We start from the raw sequence: 23,327 nt of genomic DNA, 5'->3' as shown, positions 1-23,327 counted from the left end.
AAGAACTGATGTCGTTGAAGGCGCTTGTGTCTTTTTCGGAAACTAATTCATCAAAAATGCCAACTCACCACAGCAAGCAGTCAGTGTGTTGATTTTTGGCATGTGGCCAAGTGGAGGAATGGTCTTATCCCATGTTAGAGCCTGACCAGATCTGAGACGGTGAGGCGAGCTGTTTTGACGAGGCGGAGTGGGCCTTTAACATTGCTGCACATCCGATAAATATACAGTTATCCAACATGACCGGCTTGCCAGGCACACATCGTAGAGCTTCGGCTCTGATATCTTTGACCCAAATTGCTCTAAGCAGAGAGGTCGTTAAACTGTATTTTCGTCGCATGACCGGCTTGGGTTCATTGGCGTGAGACCTTCGAGGAGCTTCGCTGCTGTCTGAAAGTCAGTCAAAGATTCTACGAAAGAGATTCGCTGTCGCTGTAAGGTGAGTAAGGGGATGTACTTTTGCGCTTTCAAAACACCACTGGTCTGGTTACACTTACCTGTGTGTATGTATGTTTACTTTTTTTTCACCTTCTTTTTTCCTTTTTATATTTAGTCAAGTTTTGACTAAATATTTTAACATCGAGGGGGAATCGAAACGAGGGTCGTGGTGTATGTGCGTCTGTCTGTGTGTGTGTGTAGAGCGATTCAGACTAAACTACTGGACCGATCTTTATGAAATTTGACATGAGAGTTCCTGGGTATGAAATCCCCGAACGTTTTTTTCATTTTTTGGATAAATGTCTTTGATGACGTCATATCCGGCTTTTCGTGAAAGTTGAGGCGGCACTGTCACGCCCTCATTTTTCAACCAAATTGGTTGAAATTTTGGTCAAGTAATCTTCGACGAAGCCCGGGGTTCGGTATTGCATTTCAGCTTGGTGGCTTAAAAATTAATTAATGACTTTGGTCATTAAAAATCTGAAAATTGTAAAAAAAAATAAAAATTTTCAAAACGATCCAAATTTACGTTTATCTTATTCTCCATCATTTGCTGATTCCAAAAACATATAAATATGTTATATTCGGATTAAAAACAAGCTCTGAAAATTAAATATATAAAAATTATTATCAAAATTAAATTGTCCAAATCAATTTAAAAACACTTTCATCTTATTCCTTGTCGGTTCCTGATTCCAAAAACATATAGATATGATATGTTTGGATTAAAAACACGCTCAGAAAGTTAAAACAAAGAGAGGTACAGAAAAGCGTGCTATCCTTCTTAGCGCAACTGCTACCCCGCTCTTCTTGTCAATTTCACTGCCTTTGCCATGAGCGGTGGACTGACGATGCTACGAGTCTACGGTCTTGCTGAAAAATGGCATTGCGTTCAGTTTCATTCTGTGAGTTCGACAGCTACTTGACTAAATATTGTATTTTCGCCTTACGCGACTTGTTCTTCTTTCTTCTAAATTTGGATGATATTTTGTGTTATACTCACTAACTGTTTTTGCTTACTGTATAAGGGCTTGACTGTCTGCCATGTTCCTCTTGCAAATGTGTTTGAAGACACCACTATATTAAGCCGTAGGCTTGTTGTTTTCACCTTTTGTCAATGTACATTTCATGAACATGTAAAACATAAATAAACATTGTTTAAATCTAACTTATCTGTCGTGCTGTGCGACGGATGTGGTTTAATTTCAAGTCGTATTAGGCAGAAGACCTTTTTAATTTTTTTAATTTTCTTTTTATTACACCTGCTTGCTGCCATTTGTTTAGGTTTTGTTTGTTTGCTTGCTTTCGTTTTCGTCGTCGTTGTTGTTGTTGTTGTTGTTGTTGTTGTTGTTGTTGTTGTTGTTGTTGTTGTTGTTGTTGTTGTTGTGGTGGCGGCGGCGATACTGTTGATTGTTGTTGTTGTTGGGGGTGGGGGGTGGGGGGGGGGGGGGGGTGAGTGGGAGGGGTAAAGTTTTTCTTTTATTTATTTAATCTTTTTATATTTAGTCAAGTTTTGACTAAATATTTTAACATCGAGGGGGAATCGAAACGAGGGTCGTGGTGTATGTGCGTGTGTCTGTGTGTCTGTGTGTGTGTGTGTGTGTGTGTGTGTGTGTGTAGAGCGATTCAGACTAAACTACTGGACCGATCTTTATGAAATTTGACATGAGAGTTCCTGGGTATGAAATCCCCATACGTTTTTTTCATTTTTTTGATAAATGTCTTTGATGACGTCATATCCGGCTTTTCGTGAAAGTTGAGGCGGCACTGTCACGCCCTCATTTTTCAACCAAATTGGTTCAAATTTTGGTCAAGTAATCTTCGACGAAGCCCGGACTTCGGTATTGCATTTCAGCTTGGTGGCTTAAAAATTAATTAATGACTTTGGTCATTAAAAATCTGAAAATTGTAAAAAAAAATAAAAAATTATAAAACGATCCAAATTTACCTTTATCTTATTCTCCATCATTTGCTGATTCCAAAAACATATAAATATGTTATATTCGGATTAAAAACAAGCTCTGAAAATTAAATATATAAAAATTATTATCAAAATTTTTTTTTCGAAATCAATTTAAAAACACTTTCATCTTATTCCTTGTCGGTTCCTGATTCCAAAAACATATAGATATGATATGTTTGGATTAAAAACACGCTCAGAAAGTTAAAACGAACAGAGGTACAGAAAAGCGTGCTATCCTTCTCAGCGCAACGAATACCCCGCTCTTCTTGTCAATTCCACGGGCACTGCCTTTGCCACGGGCGGTGGAGTGACGATGCTACGAGTATACGGTCTTGCTGCGTTGCGTTGCGTTCAGTTTCATTCTGTGAGTTCGACAGCTACTTGACTAAATATTGTATTTTCGCCTTACGCGACTTGTTTGTCTTGTAGTTGTTGTATCGAAGCGTGTTTTTGGGGCTCATGGACCTGGTTGCCGCTATTTCAATTCCACCTTCAACGTTTCATAAGTCATAATGGAAAATGTCGCCTTCAACAATGCATAAGGACAATGCAGTCTATTGCAGGGCCGTACCAAGTTCGTTTGAGGGGGGGGGGGGGTCCAACTGAAGGCAGGGGTCCAAAGTCCACATTTTTTTCTCTCTGAGAGGTACATTGGATGGCCAGGGGGGGGGGGGGGGGGTCCGGAACCCCAGGAACCCCCCCCCCCCCAGATCCGACCCTGTATTGTGTTTCAAAGCATTGGGCTATTTGAATGATTCTATTTGCGGCGCGGGTACTGGATTAAACTCAAAGAGTCAGACCAGAAGATCGTAACAAAATAAAATAAAATAAAATAAAAATTGGATGAATGCACAATTAGTGTACTGACACATCATCCAAACAGAAATAGGATATGAAACAAATGCAGAGTGTGGAACATTCAGCATCTGTCATGCTGGTGTGTGTGTGTTTTTTTTATCGCCTTTTGTCTTTTAAAAACATATATTTTGCTAATATTTTGTCTGTAATATTTTCAGAGTGTGTTGAAAACTCGCGTGAAAAAAAACTAGAGAAATCTACCGGACTGACTTTACGATACAGAATTCTGAATATGATGACATGCCAAGAAGATGTCGTACATGCGCAGCCTCATTTATCAAGTGTTGACGCACGTATCTCTCTTACAGTAGAATTCACACATAAAATTTAAGCCTTCATTTTCGTAGGAACAGGGACACATGACTTACTTACTTACTTAGGCCCTTTGCTCCCAGCGAAGCATAGGCCATTGACGTCTTCTGTCGTCAATGCTTCTGTAACGTTGTTTGTTTTCTAGGCAGGGGTGTTGGCCCTACGCAAACCTCTGAATGAGGTGGTCCAAATTTGTCTGACCTCTATCCTTCGACCTGTCCAGCAAGGGTGACCCTACCAGGAGCTGAAGCTCCCGCTGGCATAGCTCTCCGGGTTACTGAGGCACGCAAGCCATCACACCACGACAAGGAATGGACACATGAGCTGCTACAATATTAGCAGCCTTGATCTTATTAAGAACAAGTCGCGTAAGGCGAAAATACAATATTTAGTCAAGTAGCTGCCATTTTTCAGCAAGACCGTATACTCGTAGCATCGTCAGTCCACCGCTCATGGCAAAGGCAGTGAAATTGACAAGAAGAGCGGGGTAGTAGTTGCGCTAAGAAGGATAGCACGCTTTTCTGTACCTCTCTTTGTTTTAACTTTCTGAGCGTGTTTTTAATCCAAACATATCATATCTATATGTTTTTGGAATCAGGAACTGACAAGGAATAAGATGAAAGTGTTTTTAAATTGATTTGGACAATTTAATTTTGATAATAATTTTTATATATTTAATTTTCAGAGCTTGTTTTTAATCCGAATATAACATATTTATATGTTTTTGGAATCAGCAAATGATGGAGAATAAGATAAACGTAAATTTAGATCGTTTTATAAATTTTTATTTTTTTTTACAATTTTCAGATTTTTAATGACCAAAGTCATTAATTAATTTTTAAGCCACCAAGCTGAAATGCAATACCGAACCCCGGGCTTCGCCGAAGATTACTTGACCAAAATTTCAACCAATTTGGTTGAAAAATGAGGGCGTGACAGTGCCGCCTCAACTTTCACGAAAAGCCGGATATGACGTCATCAAAGACATTTATCAAAAAAATGAAAAAAACGTATGGGGATTTCATACCCAGGAACTCTCATGTCAAATTTCATAAAGATCGGTCCAGTAGTTTAGTCTGAATCGCTCTACACACACACACAGACAGACACACACACACACACACACACACACACACATACACCACGACCCTCGTCTCGATTCCCCCCTCTACGTTAAAATATTTAGTCAAAACTTGACTAAATATAAAAAGGTGAAACAAATTTAAAGCAGAAGTATTTATTTTAGACCTAAGCAACATCGATAATGTTTACGAGTTCATTGGTGACGGTTTCAGTGAGCAGTTCTTAATTATCAATTGAAAATCTAACGAAGTCGCGTTGTGGCTTTGACATTTTTGGTTTGACAACATTTCGTACATACCAGAAGTAGTCGTTACAGACAGGTGGTCGCTGTGGAAAAGTGAATTATATAGAAAACAAGAGGCGAAGCCTTCAAGGCTCCCGTAAGAAATCAACAAACAGTAACACAAACTGAGTCAATCACTCCGTCACCACGGGGGATAACCTATCAAAGGCCGAACGGAGGCCGAAGGCCGCTCCTGACACGTGTGAAGGCAAGTTTTGTCTGTTTTCTAGGTATTGTTTGATTTATGTCGGGATTTAAGGTAAGCTACTGATTCAGCGATGACTAAATTTGTTTCTCGATGCATAAAAAGTCAGGGAGCGATTGATATTTGCCCGTAAATAGCCTTCAAAGCTGAAAATGTCGGCGATCGAGCACCGGAAATGGCTGTTCGATGGGTTTTGCAAGTAGAAATGTGCTTTATTTCACCAAATCAGCTCGTATTTGGTATGGGTACGGGATTCTAGAGGACGAAGGAGTCATAAGAGGTACAAAGAAGTGCTATTTGGGAGTAGAATAAATCTTCCGAGCCAGTAGACAAGAGGTCATATTTGAGATGCGCGTAGGCCGATCTTTCCGACAAGCGAATGATATACAGCAGATTAATCATTCGTTTTGACCAGAAACATAGTCTCTAGTTTTTATGAATGAGTTTTTTAATCAAAACAATCACGAGAACTCTCTCGCTTAGCCTAATGGCTGTTAGTTGGGTTTCGCAAGTAGAAATGTGCTTTATTTCACCAAATCAGCTCGTATTTGACATCGGTTTGGTATTCTAATCCTACCGCGAACTGGATAGCAGACACGGCACGTGTGAACGAAATTTCAGAAAAGCGTACATCTGTACAGTGCAGCAAAACGGTTATGTGCATCAATGTCAATGTAAATAGTGATCAACTTAGAAGCACACGTACCCTGTTGCCCTTAGATAACGGCACACACACTAAGCCAAATAGCTGTCTCTCGTATACACCCACACACACACACGCACGCACGCACGCACGCACGCACACACGCACATACACACCCTTACATACACACCCACACACACACACTCATTCTAATGGGTTTGGAGCATCTGTTTATACAGATGCAGTCTGAAGACGAAGAAATGGTTCTTGTGGCAGAGGAGGTGGAGGAAGAAGTAGATGGACCTGTGCCAGGTCCATCCGGATCCGCTGCTCCGGCGGCAAATCGTTCGCCTATGGCAATAATCTGAAGAGACATATAAGGGAAGTGCACTACCAAGGTGAACCCGTGGTGTGTACAGAATGACAGCTCGGATGCCGGCGGCTTTCAACGGTGGTTACGACAGAATCTCATGTTTCGTCTTGCTTTGCGGCTCACCAAAAAGATCACACAAATCTTCCTTCGATTTCTGGCACTGTCCTGTATCTTGTTCTACCACCTATAGCCTATTCAGAACCCGGCCGGTCCGACAAAATCTCACAAATGGAGCGACGGTAACGCTTTAGTTCTGTTCTATTTGCCGTCCAGCTGACATCTCCCAAATGACAATTTACATTCCCACAATGCAACGCAATGACGCGTGCAGGTTAGGTAGATTCTCATACTAATGACGTAAACAAGTAATGACGTCGTTTCAACACGTCTCCAAGGTGCAGATTTCGTAGACTCTTGACGTAACAAAAATGTTTTAATTTCGGCTAAACAAGTAATGACATCTTTAGAGTTGAGTCGTAACATTACCCGCTATTACGAGCTAGTCGTGTGACAGAGAGTTTTCTTGCACACGAGACTGTAGATGTTTCACGACGGCTTTACTGAGCCGGAGTGAAACAGCAGCAGTCGAGTGTGCAAGAACACTCTCTATCACACGACTAGCTCGTAATGGCGATTATGTCTCACAGCTTCAACAGAGGAGAGAACAAACACGTTTTGCGTACTCACGCTTGATAAACCTAAACACAGGAGCAGCCATTGTGGAGAGATCTACTTTTTGACGAAAGTGAACGAACAACTATGAATGACGTCTCAGTATATGTGAATGACGTCACAGTCATCGTCACAGTCTGTATCTTTTGAAGCATTCCATTCTTCATGACGTCTTTCTGTGTCTGCATCCGCGAAATGTTTGTTCTTTCCGGGGTCTTTGTCATCTATGTTCAGAACTCTGTCCTTCTAGTTTCAGACTAACAGGCCTCCTGAGCGAGCCACTTTCCAAGGGAAGCTAAACTCGCGTATGGAAACAGTACTGTAGTCTGGGATACCGTTTTCAGTATTCTCAGCGTTGAAGAATTTGTAAAGAGAAGACACGACAACAGCAGGAGAAATAAAAGTCGTGTGTGCATTTTGGGGCTTTTGGAGGGACGATTTCGAGTTTGAATCCGTTCTTGCACATGCTCCAAAGCGTGTAACATACAATCTTGCACACGTTTGCTTTAGTAGTGGCAAAGAAGGAAAGCGTGTGACATACATATATGATAAATAAACAGTAACAAAAACTTGATGAGCTTATGGTAACCAAAAGTAAACACCCCTCCCCCTCCCCGGTGAGTAGACATGGAGGGGCAACCGCTAATAGCCACCCCCACCCCCTCCCCAAACCCGGGCAGAGACACAGAGTGCAAAACGACGCTTCCAGGCAACATCTGCTGCTACCCCCCCCCCCCCCCCAAAAAAAAAAAAAAAAAAAAAAACTACGGTCAATGCATCTCCGCAATCGAATCAGGCATCAAATGGCACCGCCATCAGCTGCCCTTGCGCTAACTTACCCCCCCCCCTCCCCCCGGGTACCATGTGTTATCAACAGTTTTCTATTATTTCAATACAATACAATACAATACAATAACTTTATTAATCTCTAAAAGAGAAATTGCATTGCTGAGCTTTTGTGAGTGAGAGACTGAAGACTTGCCAACAGGCCAAAAAGAAACTATGAGAGAGAGATAACTTTATTTTACAAGGATAAAGATTTAGGGTAAGCGAGAGAGTTCTCTTGATTGTTTTAATTAAAAAACTCATTCATAAAAACTAGAGACTATGTTTCTGATCAAGCCCCTGGAGCATTTTTTTGATTAGTGCTTTTGTGAACAAGAAACAATTAACAAGTGGCTATATCCCATCTACCACCTTTCCCCGTCGCGATATAACCTTTAACGGTTGAAAACGACGTTAAACACCAAATAAAGAAAGAAAGTAAGTTTCTGATCAAAACGAATGATTAATCTGCTGTATCATTCGCTTGTCGGAAAGATCGGCCTACGCGCGTCTCTCAAATATGACCTTCTCTTGTCTACTGGCTCGGAAGATTTATTCTACTCCCAAATAGCACTTCTTTGCACCTCTTATGACTCCTTCGTCCTCTAGAATCCCGTACCCATACCAAATACGAGCTGATTTGGTGAAATAAAGCACATTTCTACTTGCAAAACCCATCGAACAGCCATTTCCGGTGCTCGATCGCCGACATTTTCAGCTTTGAAGGCTATTTACGGGCAAATATCAATCGCTCCCTGACTTTTTATGCATCGAGAAACAAATTTAGTCATCGCTGAATCAGTAGCTTACCTTAAATCCCGACATAAATCAAACAATACCTAGAAAACAGACAAAACTTGCCTTCACACGTGTCAGGAGCGGCCTTCGGCCTCCGTTCGGCCTTTGATCGGTTATCCCCCGTGGTCACATACACACACAACAGTAAGCATAGACACAGTGCAAGAGTGGGAGACGCTAGATCTAGATCTGTCTGTCTGTAGCCTACTTGCGGGGACACGACTGCCACTGAGATCGACACTGACCTTTTGACAGCGCTTCCTCGCGCAGACACTGAAAACACGCTGTGCAGATCAACCTGTAGGAAATCTTCTTTGGTATCTTCTTTATCAATTTTTTTCTGGAGCCGCTACGAAACCGAACAATGTGAAATCGTCTTCCCCGAATCGGCGAATGCAGCTCGGTTAGAACTGAGAAGTGAATCTATACCACAATGCTTCACGCGATCTGACCTAACCTTGACCCCTGACCTGGTCTACATACCACACACAACACAAACCAGTCACCTGTTTTTACCCCCCCCCCCCCCCCCAAAAAAAAAAACCCACCACCACCCGTTTTCTTTGGATACACACTTTATCTACATACGTGCCGACGAAATGTTGATCATTGCTTCAATACTTTGAAGCTGTTGCTTGGATAATAACCCGGTAAAATTAGTATTTTGGTGTTCAGTCAAATGTTAAAGTTTCTGTCACACACGCACACACGCACGCACGCACAGACAGACAAACGTTAGCATCGCATAGGCTACACTTACGTGAGCCAAAAAAACTCGTCTGGGATCTTTGGAAGTGGTCGTTGGGTGCAGGTGGTCGCCTTTGAGAGGTGGTCACAGGAGCAGGTTGGACTGTATTTTAATTCTAGCGAATCTGGGTTTTTTCTGAACGCGCCTCGAAGATCTTTTGAGGTCAAAGTGCAAACGCGGCACTTGGGTGTTGTTTTTCTTTTCTTTTCTTTTTTCGTATACAGTTTTCTTGCTGGTAAACACACTTGCTGGAATTCTCTACACTGGTTCATATTTGCTTTTCAAATGGAATGCAAGAGCCAGGGCCGGACCCAGGGGGGGGGGGGGGGGGGTTCCAGGGGTTCCGGAAACCCCCCCCCCCCCTGGAAAAAGCATGTACCTTGCTTTGAGTGGTTTTAAAAAATAAAAAAAAATTTAAATAAATTTTGTGTGTGTCTCTAACAAATTTTATTCAATTGGAAATCCGATGAGAAAAAGGTACCCCCCCCCCCCCCTCAAAACAAGGCCCAGAATGCACCAGATTGCACAGATTTTAACCGAAAAAGCGTCCTCCTGGTTCATGTCATGGGAGACTGATGCACACAACATCATTTTTGCTGAACAGCTAGTTGTGCATTGAAATTAACAGCTTTACTGAATGTTATGTGTTTGCAGAAGGTATTGAAAAGAATCATGTTTCCATCTGGGTAATCATTTTTGCATGATTAAATGTCAATAAACACTGCCTTTTGTCGCTGTCTCAGCTGGCAAAAGTGCAGGTATTTAAACAAATAGATGATTCTCTTACAGTTCCCAAGTTGGTTTTAATGGCACCGGACACGTTTCTCATGAAATGTAAACTGACATATTCATTTTACCTAGTTTGTGCAGATTTAATCACTTAGGGTGTGCACGAATTATTCAATGCCGTTGCACAAGTTTCCCGCCGCCATCTTGTTTTACCATTTTTTCCAGACTCGATCAAGGATCTTTACACATTTACATGACAATGTACGCAAATGTTAGCATTCCCCTTTAAAAACAAAAGGAGGTATAATCTCCTACTGTGCAAAAAGGACGCATTGAAATCATTGAAGTGCCCCTCCCTCCCCCTCCCCCCTCCCCCCGATTTCTATGCCGCTTTTCTCAACACTGTTGGGATAAACTACAAGTGTAAAATGAAGTGCGTCACAAGCACTCAAAAAAGAACCGACTCGCTTATAAAACCGAATATTTGTCACCGACATAAATCTTAACTCGCACACTTACAGAGGTCATTCCCCATTTGGATGAAATTTGGCGCAAAGCTTGTTTACTATACACGCAACGTTTGTATGTCGCTTCTTCTATTGTGCACAGCAAAAGAAATCCCAGTCGGCTGAATTACCTTACGTAGTTGCTCCCTTTATGTAAATTTGGAATGTGTGTGTGTGTGTGTGTGTGTGTGTGTGTGTGTGCGTGCGCCGTGTGTGCGTGTGTGTGTGTGTGTGTGTGTATGTGCGTGCGTGTGTGTGTGTGTGCATGCGTGCGTGCGTGTGTGTGTGTGTGTGTGTATGTACCAGTGTGTGTGTGTGTGTGTTCGAGAGAGAGTGAGAGAGAATGAGACACAGAAAGTCAGACAGAAAGAGAGAGAGAGATACGGATAGTCACACAGAGAGAAAGAGGGAGAGACAGACAGACAGACAGAGAGAGAGACAGACAGACAGAGAGAAAGAGAGAGCCGAGAGAGAGAGAGAGAGAGAGAGAGAGAGAGAGGGAGGGAGGGAGGGAGTGAAGGAGACGGAGACACAAAGAAGGATGGAGAGATGTATGAAAGGAAAGGGTGGGGGAGTTGGGGCGGGGCGAGGACGCGAGAGAAGGGGGGGGGGGGGGGGGGGGGGGGCGACTTACATGACCCCGCGAATATTCACTTTGAATTCAATTGTGGGCGGGGATGTAGCTCAGTCGGTAGCGCGCTGGATTCAGTTGTATTCAGTTGGCCGCTGTCTGCGTGAGTTCGTCCCCACGTTCGGCGAGAGATTTATTTCTCAGAGTCAACTTTGTGTGCAGACTCTCCTCGGTGTCCGAACACCCCCGTGTGTACACGCAAGCGCAAGACCAAGTGCGCACGAAAAAGATCCTGTAATCCATGTCAGAGTTCGGTGGGTTATAGAAACACGAAAATACCCATCATGCTTCCTCCGAAAACGGCGTATGGCTGCCTAAATGGCGGGGTAAAAAACGGTCATACACGTAAAAGTCCACTCGTGCAAAAAACACGAGTGTACGTGGGAGTTTCAGCCCACGAACGCAGAAGAAGAAGAAGAAGAAGAATTCAATTGTACACTTGTGACATTTGAATAGCCTGCATGCAGTTTTAGCTCCCTCACAATTACATGCAACCGCTTTGTCCGCAGGTGAAAAATAAAGATATGCACGCACAGATGCACCCGAAACAAATGTCAAATGATTTTAAGGTCACCGGCCTACAACAATTGGAAAATCCAAATTGCTGCAATTTTATTTTTAAATATTACCAATTTATCCTTGGGTCGTTGTGACTGTTTCGGTTTTGGGCGGCGTTTGGGTTGGGGTTAGGTTAATGGCTCAGGCGGGACCAACGTAAAGTGCTTTTGAACCCTTATGTTGAAAATCAGTGTGCCACCCGTACAAATGTTAATGACTTATACGTATGTTGAGCGAATTACTTAAGAAATTAATCACAGCTAATCTGGCTACCGCTCAAACCTTCTACTGTTAAGCCGATCCCTGAATTTGGATTTTTTTCTCGAAAAAGCACACACACGCATACATACAAACACCGCACCCTCATCTCGATTCCCGGTCTATGTTACAACATTTAGTCAAAACTTGACTAAATGTAAAATGCTAATGCTGCCACGGGTACAAGCTTGAGTGTCTCTATTTGAAATGGGATAGGAATGTTTCTATGCCAGTGAGTTTCTGCTGGCTTTTATACCGGTTATTGTTCAAGGCGAATCTTTGACAGAAGCTTTTTCTAGCATGACCAAGGCAGTGACTCGTGACTCTGTTTTTGAATCTAATGGAGCAAAGCACTGAAGCGGATCGGTGGTTGATTTCACAACACTCTTTAGATATTCCTTACAAAGTCCCGCCAGAGGTCAAATAGAGGAGGTTGCGGGGTAGGGTGGGGAAGGGTGACGGATAGTTGTATAGGCAAAAAGGGGCGGAATTGCAGGTGTGTGGGTTAGTTGTTTTTTTTCTCAGAGTACGATCACGTGTACCTTGACTGATGCTTTTTTGGGTCAAAATTGGAGTAATGGCCCGTTTTTAAAAAAAACAAAATTAAAATTCTCTTTTTGGGGATTTTTTTTTTTTTAATGGTCCGCTTTGCAGATTGGTGCAGATGTGCGGTCAAATGTTTTTAATTTATAATATGTATTTGTGTGAACACTGTTCTGCATTGTGTCAACGTTTTGTTAAATTCGCACGGTTTATTACGGAAATAATTGTGACCCTCCACCACAAAATGAGTCGCATGTCACCTCGCGCGGTTCTGCGCTAGGCTTAATATAAGTCCGGGGAGTGTCTGGTAACAGTGTTAGGGTCACCTTAGTCAGGCTTATAAATCAAACAGTTTTCGCTCTTTTCTAAAACAGTTTTCACCACTGGATAGAGCATAAAAAACTCTTTAGGAAAATGTAAAAATATGAAAATCATGCAAAGGTGACATGCGACTCATTCCGTGATGGAGGGTCACATATGTTTATGTAAATTCTGAAGGTGATCCAATTTCAGACAACAAAAACGTCACGTAATTTCGCTATCATCAGCCATATCGGAAAGACACGTTACTGTTATTCAAATTGCAAACCTTCATTGTCACCACAAAAAAAGGAAGGATTTACACCACTTAAAAAAACAGGTTCTGTGACTATGACTAATTGGTTAACTAGCCTACCCCATCCAACTACCCAACCCTCGTTCATTTGATTTTTGGCATGTCACCTTATTCAAAAGTCTGCATCGTAAAATCTGTCCAGTAGATGAATCTATTTGTCCACCCTTTTTTCAACGCACTCGAAAAATATCACAGGCAACATATTAGCAAAATATGAACAAACTTGATTTTTTGGGTAAATCGGGCTCATATTTCTTCAACAGAAACAGGACCATGGCAGCCTCCTTGTCACTCACGGTCCTCCTATTGGCTATCCAGCTTTCGCTGCTGACCAATCGTGGGCTTTGTTGGAAATGCAACGTAAACGCGACGGTCTGCGACATTTATTTGGAGCTAAAACACCACGTGACAATGATGAAAGAGAAGATGCTGACAGTGGGGAAAGATGGACTACTCTTTCCGTACGACACAACAAACTTCTCCAGTTCAAATGCTGTTGACAGAAACCATGTATGTATTTCATCAGATTTTACTTCATTTATGTTCCACTCTGGCATTTGAAAACAATAGGTAATTTAGATCTAAAGCCAGTTTGTCTTTTAGTACGTATTCCTGCCACCTCGACTCCTCCCCACCACCCCATCCCCCCCCCCCCCTCTCTCTCTCTCATATATTCTTGCCTATCTATTACCCTCGATAATAAAGATTTTGTCTTGTCTTGTCTTGTCTTCAGTCTGTCTCTCTCTCTCTATATATAATTAAGGCACACACACAAAAAAGTCTGTTTACGGTATCCCGACCGACTCTATTTTTTCGCGCGATCCTAGACTTTTTTTTGGCATTTGGGGGGGGGGGAAAGTCTTTGTTTTTTGGCAAAATAACTTAAAAATATGTTTTTTTGGAAAAAAATAAAAAATCCCGACCTACCGACCCTACTTTTTGTTGCCTATGTTACCGTAAACAGACTATTTTTTTGTTTCGTTTCCTAAAGCGGATGTACGCGGACACGCCGCACTGCCGTTCGACTTCGAAAAGTGTTAATTATGCCCAATCCCCCCATCCCCACTTGGTCATGGGCAGATTGCCTAACCAATAAACCATTTGAGTCTCTCTCTTGAGAGAATGAGTGAGTGAAAGGGGTAGCTAGCCTAAATTACTAAAATAAAGTATCCATTCCCCCTCTCTTAATCTTTCTCTATCAACCCCTCCATTTAGGCAGCCACACTCCGTCTTCGGGGCTATATTAACCCCACACGTCACAACACCATCTCATTCATGTTTGTCCAGGTGATCACAGGAGACGGGTGGCCGGAGCCTCGGGTCGTGATTGCTGTCAACGGCACAGTGCCGGGGCCGGTCATCGAGGTGCACGAGCACCAAACAGTGCGCGTGCACCTGACAAACAAGATGGAGTCGGAGGCGAGCAGTCTTCACTTCCACGGGCAGTTCCAGAGAGGCACGCCGTTTATGGACGGCGTCAGCTACGTTACGCAGTGTCCCGTGCTGCCTGGGCAGACGTTTGTGCATAAGGTAAAGCCTAGGTCCAACTGTGACGAATTTTGACGGCGAACTACAACGATTTTGGGATTCGTGGAGAAAATCGCCGAGGTCGTTGTGGTTTGTATTACTCCGTTCTTGTTCGGCCAATTTTTCGCAATCATTCGTGGCAAACATCGTTGTGGCAAAATCGTGGTAACTCGTTGTGGTTCGTCTAAATATTCGTGATAGTGGGACCTAGGCTAGGCTTAAGGGCAAGGCAATATTTACTTAAAACAAAAATAGGGTTACATGAATTTTTTTTTTTTACAATAAAAAACAACCAAAAAAGGAATGTAATAATGGGATAAATAACAATGACAGTTGAGATCGAAACTCGGTTGTGATGGGATATCCATATTTATCCCATGACCTGCCTCTTTGTCTCTGTTAGCTGAGGAGGTGATTATTCTGAATATTCCATCACAACCATAATGGATATCCCATCACAACCGAGTTTCGATCTCAACTGTCATTGGTCATTGTCTTTGATTTCAGAGTACAATTGAATAATTTATAGAGGTCATCTGCATATTTAGAGTTTACAGATGGACTACTTTTTTCAACATACGACTGAAATATTTTGTGGTGTCAAAGTCAATATCACGTATAGGTACAGGCCTACATGTGTCAATATTGAGAAAATAAAGAATAATTCATACGATACGCACATTCTGCATGGATTTAAAGAGCGGAGTCGAGATATTTCGCTGGCTGAAGCGACTGCATGGTCAAAGGCATGTTCAACGAGTATCGCGAGTGGGATCAAGGGACGATACTCCCTAATTTTTAGAGAGAGCGCAATCAAAACACAACCCAGTCACCTGGTAGTTCGACGAAAACTCAATCTGAAACTGACATCGATTGTCGAAGGCATGCCTGCGGTGCATAACTCTGGAAAAGTTGTCGTAGCTGGGAACCCGTTGAGATCCATTCCAACGCCAAAACAATTATCAGAAGACTCACCATGAAGTCAAATCAAACGTTAGGTTTTCTCATTTGGTTATTTGTTTTGGCTTTAAGTGTATTGCTTCGATTGATAGCTGAACTCTGCTTGCAACCGTGCTGTTCAAGACTGTTCGAACTGTCGTCTGCTAGACGGGCTTGTGTGAATCCGAGTCGAGTCACAGGCGGAAGGTATCGTCCACTGGACTACTACTATCACAGAAAGACTATGTAGTCTTTCTGTGATAGTAGTAGTCCAGTGGACGATACCTTCCGCCTGTGCGGGTCGAGTCAACTGCGGGGTTCAGCGACAAATGAGGGAGTGGCACCAAAATGAAAAGAAGAAGACGAAAAGAAGTTGGAGATACAGTTAAGATATATGGGGAAGAGAAGAGGATGTGAGGTGTTAGATGTATCCAACCCAGGGCCGGACTAGGCGAAGAGGAGGGGGGGGGGGGGGGGGGTTGCCAGCGGTGGCCCAGGGGGATGTCCCCCCTGGCGGCAGGGGCGGATCAGTTCATTTTATGACTGGTTTTTTTCAAAAGTATATTGTGAAGATATGGGTGTGAAGGCGCGAAGCGCTGAGCCGACGGCGCGAAGCGCCTAGCTTGCTAGGGGGGTCCGGGGGCATGCCCCCCCGGAAAATTTTGAAAAAAAGGATGCAAAATGGTGCAATCTGGTGCATTCTCAGGATGATCATTACCAGTTTCAGGCAGCAGATTTTGTCACTGATTAATACCCCAAAAATTGAAACCCAATGTAAAATAAAGAAATGCATACCTCATTCAATATTTTTATTTTTTGGCTGGGGGGGGGTCCGGAAACCCTAGAACCCACCCCCCCCCCTCGTAGTGGGGGTCAGGGGGCGAAGCCCCCTGAAGCTGACGGGTAGGTCATATTCTGAGATAGGAAAATGGTCGCTCCTTGCATGAAACGGCATAAAATAAGCAATAATAAAAAAAAAATTAAATAAGTAAGGTACATGTTTAGGCTAGGGGGGGGGGGGGGGTTGCGCAACCCCCATAACCCCCCCGGTAATCCGGCCCTGCAACCTTAGGTGTTCACACTCAAGACCGGGACAAAGTAGAAAGCGATGTACCGCGACCGACTCTCAGTGCCGACATACAACTTCCAAGCTTTATTGCCTACAACAGGCGAAGTATTGAAGCTTTGGCTCACCTAAACCCGACGACTGAATATGTAAGTGATCCACGTGTGAAAACCAAAACAGAACAGCGCGATGACAGCCAACATTTCTATCCCCGACTGACAAACAGTAACACTGCATGCGAACTGACTTGGCCGGTCAACGATAGGATAAACGATCAAACCAGCACGGCCCGAACTGAATTTGTTGCGCTGCCATTATCGTGCGCATTTCTGGTAAAAAGATATAAACCCAGTATGCCGAATAGAGTATAACGAAAGCCGGTGTCAAATATACACAGGGACATTTTAAAATGACTTTCAAAATGTAAAAGCAGATAGCAGCCCTTTTTATAAGCAATATGAATGACTGAATGTCCACATACAAGTCGAATGACGCCGTCCATTATGCTGACAAATGGAAACTAGCTTTGCGCATGAATTCATTGACATGAATTTTGACTGCGGAGGCTTTTGGCAAGCTGAAAACAGGCACGGGCAGGTTTTAGTGGAAAAAGTAAGTGTTTTTAATGAAAACGTCGGAGGAATGGGATAAATAGCTTACACACCTCGTCCTGAATATCTTGCATATTTTCCCTCGGAAAAGGCTCGGTAAAATCGACCCTCGGGAAAACTTGTGCAAGATAATCAGAACTCGGAGTGTGTAACCTATATATATATCTATATATATATACGACTTGTGTCTGTGTGTGTGTCTGTGTGTGTGTCTGTGTATCTGTGTATCTGTGTATTCGCCATGCACGGCCAAAGTTCTCGATGGATCTGCTTCAAATTTGGTGGGCTTATTCAGAGAGACCCCGGACACAACCTCATCGATGAGATATTTCAACACGTGCTCTCAGCGCGCAGCGCTGAACCGATTTTGGTTCCACCTCAGCTACCCGGGCCCCCATACCGACACACCAAAGCCGCTACACCACATCACAACGCCAAAGTTCTCGCTGGATCTTTTTCAAATTTGGACACCGTATTCAGCTACACCCCGGACACAATATCATCGATGAGATATTTCAACACGTGCTCTCAGCGCGCAGCGCTGAACTGATTTTGGTTTTTGTGTTCATTTCACCATTATAAGTAACTCTTCCTTATCTTCTCCAGTGTTTGGCGTTTATCTCCCTTCCTTCGTGTGGCTTTCCCGTTTGTAAGTTACTATTACTATTTTTAGAATGTCACTGCGCTGTCCACTGCGCTGTCCACAACGCTTCCCTTGCACCCGTAAGTTGTTCTTACTGTCAAAGTGAAAAGGTCGAATCAATTTATAGCCACGCGAAAAATACACTCTCACCTATCTCTATATATTTATAGATACAGATATGCATATATATATACGGCTTCTCTGTGTGTGTGTGTGTGTGTGTGTTTGTGTGTGTGTGTGGGCAAAAACCTGTGTATTGTAGAGTTCTGTTTGTGATGTGGTCTAGCGGCTTTTGTCTGTCTGTATGTTCTGGCATTTGAGAAGCCACAGCAGATAATATAGGGCAAAGAAATAAGCTCTAAAATTCTCAATCCCGTTTGACAGGACTTCGCCTTCAAAGGTGATTGTGGTGAACCGCCACGCTGTCTGTCTGTCTCGCGATTCACCCCGGCGAAGCCGGGTATTCCTCTAGTTTATATATATATATGTATACCATTCGCGAAGAAGTTGTTCGACTACTCTTCAATAAATAACATAACGTATAGACCACTGAATATCACGCAGTCTCAAAGTGATATAAAGCTGCTCCTCTCCTTTTCTTTATCTCTCTCTCCATGTCTTTTTATCCTTCGCTAGAACTTTCTTTCTTTCTCTTGCACTTCCTCCCTTCTTTTCATTTTTTTTTCGGTCTTTCATCTCCCGTCGCGCTGTCCTTATATCTGTGCCTTTGCCAAAAAAGCTTCAAAGGATACATCGAAAAACTATCAATGTGCTTCATGTTGAATGATATTGCATAGATCTTAGGTGATTAAACGCCCCACAATAACGAATAATGCTGTCCCTGGTTCACGTTGACATTGTATAAACGCATGACATATATTATATTCCTTGGGTGCAAACATTATTCCTATACTTTAACGACGTTTCAGCTCAACGCAAAGACCCGTTTGGTCATGGTTCAAGGGCCACACCGCAGCAGTACTTAAGTGCAGTGTATATGACTCATAATAAGTTTGAATGCGATACATTTTTATATTATTTATATTCCTGAAATATTTACGCGTCCCAGTGAGTTCACATCACTAGCCCACATAGAAATTAGGTAAGGCGCGACGACATTTACGATTGAATTTCTATGTGCAAAGGGCCAGAATATTTTATTGCCCGAAGTTGGGGCATTTGCCTTGACATTCACAATCTTTGGCAATAAAACAGTATGTGGGCATTTTAACACAAGCGTCTATGCATATGGTAATTGTTAAGCCTATATTATCATGCACCTGTTAAAGGCACAGTGCAGCTCACAGCCTTCGTTTTGCGTTTTTGTTGCAGCTGAGTGCATTTACAGTTCAAAAATCCTCCTATGGTAGTAAAACAAACCCAAAACTACCCAACGACGACATCTGTAAAGCTCGACAGTTTCTTGTTCACGCGAGTGCATAAATTAACCTAGTTATTACGTGGTGTTTGGTCGGAGTTCGATTCAACTGAGTGATTCCGGCCTCCATTTTGTTTGACACAAACTCATGATGACGTCTGACATAGTTTGCTAGTGACGTGTCTTTTCAGTTGTGCATGGTGTGCATGTGGTGATCTACCTGATCTAAATTTAGATCCAAAAATAGGCCAAGACCAGCCGGGTCCGAGTACGAAATTAATTCGTAAAAAAATCGCAGTTCTGACTCTTTGGCTGCAAGTCAATGAAACTTGGTAGTTCTTCTAACGGATAGCTGCCTGAGGTATGACTAAAAGCCCCAGGGGCTCCGTGCACCTGGATTTGACAAGTTCAGTACCTTTAACATGCTAAAGTTCAATCAACCAACCAGCAAGTTCTTCAGGTACAATTCAGAGACGAACGAACTCTCTGTTGACAGTCCGCCATATATATAGTTATGTTCCTTGAGCATGTAAATGAAGTCTACAGGGGGGTAGCTCAATTGGTAGAGCACTGGACTTATTTTTCGCGTGACACGGGTTCCAATTTGGGCCGGGACGGGCACTGGTCAACATTAAGTGCAGGATCAGAGACGGTATCCATGTCCTACCCCCGAGTCACAACAGTTGCACGTAAAGGACCTCGGCCATTCAGCCATAAGTGTAAGGGGCTGATTACATCTGAATACGCACATATACCTGGGTAGCGCTACTCTATTGCTGCTAGCTTTTTACTGGGAGGAAGCGACCCGACTTTCCCAGTGATGGAGCCATACAGAATTGAACATCAAAAATCCAATGTCTAAGTCAAAGTCATCGTTTTTCGCAATGATTTTGCCTCAGTTTTAACACACTAATTCTCTCCGCCTGCGAAGTTGTGTAGCCCTACCTTGCAACGGCTTCTATAATTTAGGGCACTGTTCGAAAGAATGGTACTATCAAATCAATCAATCAAATGTTTCAGTTGGTTTATGCACATGTATGTTAACAAAGCCATGCAATTTGCCATATATAAAGGACCACAACAAGATAAACTTATATGTGCTCCCAGGGAAAAAATAGTAAAGGGATGAACAATATTGTAAATTCATAATATTCAAGCCAATCAAAACAACAACTACAATGTTAAAAAAAACAAAGGATTACTGTACTCACCGATACAAAGACGACACAAGACGATTACGAATTTTCGCTTCTGGAAGCTTCATCAGGAAAAGAACACAAAAGACAACAAAAAGCAGACGCAACACGGATCGAACAGGGTTTGAAAGAAAATGGAGGGGAAACACGTGTTTCAGTTCACGGGCAGAACCAACAGGAACGTTCTGAAACATCTATAAGTGCTCTTAGCGACAAAATAGTAAAGGGATGGATAATATTGTAAATTCATAATATAGAAACCAATCAAAACAACAACAACAATGTTTCAGTTCAAGGCGGAACCAGCGGGGACGTTCTGGTATCACGGTCACACGGGTGACCAAGCCAACATGGGGGTCAACGGCGCCTTCATCGTGCACCCCCGCTCCGGCGCCAGCGAGAAGTATTATCGCCAGTTCCCCGTGCTCGTGCAGGACTACAACCACGACTGGGACTCCATCATGGACTTCTTGAAGATGAAGGTGGGTCTAGTAGCATAAGACAACAACAACAACAACCACCACCACCACAACAACAACAAAAAAATAGTGTTATCATATATACGGTTCAATATTATAAGATGTTTGGTGGCTTGTTGACAGACCAGCTTTTTTGTTGGTCCAAGGGGACCATATCGTCTTTTGTTTCATCTTTATCGACCAAGGCCGAAGGCCGCGGTTGATAAATATGAGACAAAAGGCGATATGCTCCCCGAGGACCAACAACAAAATGCTGGTCTGACGACAAGCCACCAAACATCGTTTTTGTCATCATTTTGGTTGTGCAACAAAATGCACAATAACCCACAGGGAGACGAATTGTTAGAATCCAACTCCGGGCCACAAAGCATCGTCACAGTAGCTCGAGATAACACGTCAACCTTGTATGTGACGTCAAACGTAGCTTGTTGACGCTTTTCTTCCAGTCTGAAAATGTACAGAGCTGCGATCATACCTGTGAGTTCAGTAAGTGTTGAGCATATTTCTTTTCTTTTTAAGTGTTTATGACTTTTCGTTGTGGATTTTGCGATTACAGAGATAAGTTGCAAATTGACCATGAGTCGCCGCGGTAATTATCAACATTGATTGGGTCTTTGAGAGTGAATGTACAATCGTTGTCCTCGGAAACACAAATCCAAAGCCGCGATGGTTCCACACATCAAACAATCAGCCTGATTGGCTTTTACTTTGACAATCCACGTTTCACCTGAAAGCTCAAACCCATTCACCACCTCGATTTATTGCATGGGTAACATGAGATTTATTTCCCAGGTGTTTGTGAATGAAAACTTGGTCGATAAAGATGAAACAAAAGACGATATGGTCCCCTTGGACCAACAAAAAAGCTGGTCTGTCAACAAGCCACCAAACATCTTATAATATTACCCAATATTGACGGACTGTGTGATGATATCTTCTGCAATGGTCTGTTGAGACTCCGGTCTCGATTTTGATATCACTGTCGAAACAGGCCAATAGCAGAAGATATCATCACACAGTCAATCAATGTTAGATATATTGCTAATTCTCTGGACATTTTGTATTTACTTTAAAGAAATTACAAAAGTATTTGTCTCAGTTTTGGCTGTTCCATATCCCTCCCTCTGATTATTATTTCTTTTTGTTCACGCTTTTCTTGTACTTTTCAGTATTTCAAAATGTTTTTTCTTTCAAAAAGTCTTTAGTCACTTGCTCAACTAAATTCTGGGATAATTAAATTTTCATATATATTTTTTTGTTTTTAAATGTAGGTGTTTTTGTTTTTGAAGTGGGGAAGCAATAAAGAGGTCGTCGATATCAAAACTGATATGGACGGAAATGTCGTTGATATCACTTTTGCACTGAGCTCAATTTTGCCCAATTGACCAATGGAAATCCACGTAACATATGAAATAGCAATATTCATTTATATTGCTATTTCATATGTTACGTGGATTTCCATTGGTCAATTGGGCAAAACTGAGCTCAGTGCAAAAGTGATATCGACGACATTTCCGTCGATATCAGTTTTGATATCGACGACCTCTTTATTGCTTCCCCACTTCAAAAACAAAAACACCTACATTTAAAAACAAACAAATATATATATGAAAATTTAATTATCCCAGAATTTAGTTGAGCAAGTGACTAAAGATTTTTTGAAAGAAAAGACATTTTGAAATACTGAAAAGTACAAGAAAAGCGTGAACAAAAAGAAATAATAATCAGAGGGAGGGATATGGAACAGCCAAAACTGAGACAAATACTTTTGTAATTTCTTTACAGTAAATACAAAATGTCCAGAGGATTAGCAATATATCTAACATTGACTGACTGTGTGATGATATCTTCTGCTATTGGTCTGCTTCGACAGTAATATCAAAATCTCGACCTCCGGTCTCGATTTTCATATCACTGTCTGAACAGACCAATAGCAGAAGATATCATCACACAGTCCGTCAATATTGGGTAATATTCATAAGCAGCTTCATCTATTTGTCTTCACGGTGAACGAGTAACATTGGGGGAGGAGGGAGGGATGGGGTGGGGGTCGGTGGTCCCAGTCCATCGTTATTGATGTGCGTTCAAATCCGATTTTATTCCATGAGACAACTTTGTGCGAGCCTGCAAGGTCGTTCCACAGATATACAAAGTTAAGGGATATCTGTTTATGTACTGCTTGGTTACTTTTACCTTGTTTGTTTTTGATTAATTGTTTGTTGTTTCGTTTGTTTGTTGGTTTGGTCGATTGGTTCGTTTGTTTCATACATTTTCTTGTTTCTTTCTTTTTACATTTAGTCAAGTTTTGACTAAATGTTTTAACATAGAGGGGGAATCGAGACGAGGGTCGTGGTGTATGTGTGTGTGTGTGTGTGTCTGTGCGTGTGTGTGTGTGTAGAGCGATTCAGACCAAACTACTGAACCGATCTTTATGACATTTTACATGAGA

The 23,327-nt window shown here is 42.3% G+C and overlaps 1 protein-coding gene across 1 annotated transcript in view; it reads left to right on the top strand.

The window, feature by feature from the left end:
- The first annotated feature begins 273 nt into the window (after positions 1-273).
- The window catches only part of LOC138965053 (uncharacterized), a 36,819-nt gene continuing 13,765 nt past the window's right edge, over positions 274-23,327 (top strand). Inside the window, exons 1-4 of the mRNA XM_070337178.1 lie at positions 274-436; positions 13,303-13,549; positions 14,327-14,569; positions 20,690-20,881. Of these exons, the coding sequence (XP_070193279.1) occupies positions 13,313-13,549; positions 14,327-14,569; positions 20,690-20,881 (672 nt within the window). The 5' untranslated portion in view covers positions 274-436; positions 13,303-13,312. The remainder of the gene's footprint in view (positions 437-13,302; positions 13,550-14,326; positions 14,570-20,689; positions 20,882-23,327) is intronic.

The sequence above is a fragment of the Littorina saxatilis genome, linkage group LG4 (assembly GCF_037325665.1).
Source record: "Littorina saxatilis isolate snail1 linkage group LG4, US_GU_Lsax_2.0, whole genome shotgun sequence".
Taxonomy (NCBI): domain Eukaryota; kingdom Metazoa; phylum Mollusca; class Gastropoda; order Littorinimorpha; family Littorinidae; genus Littorina; species Littorina saxatilis.
The sequence above is the reverse complement of the archived record's forward strand: the minus strand, read 5'-3'. Positions and strand labels throughout refer to the sequence as shown.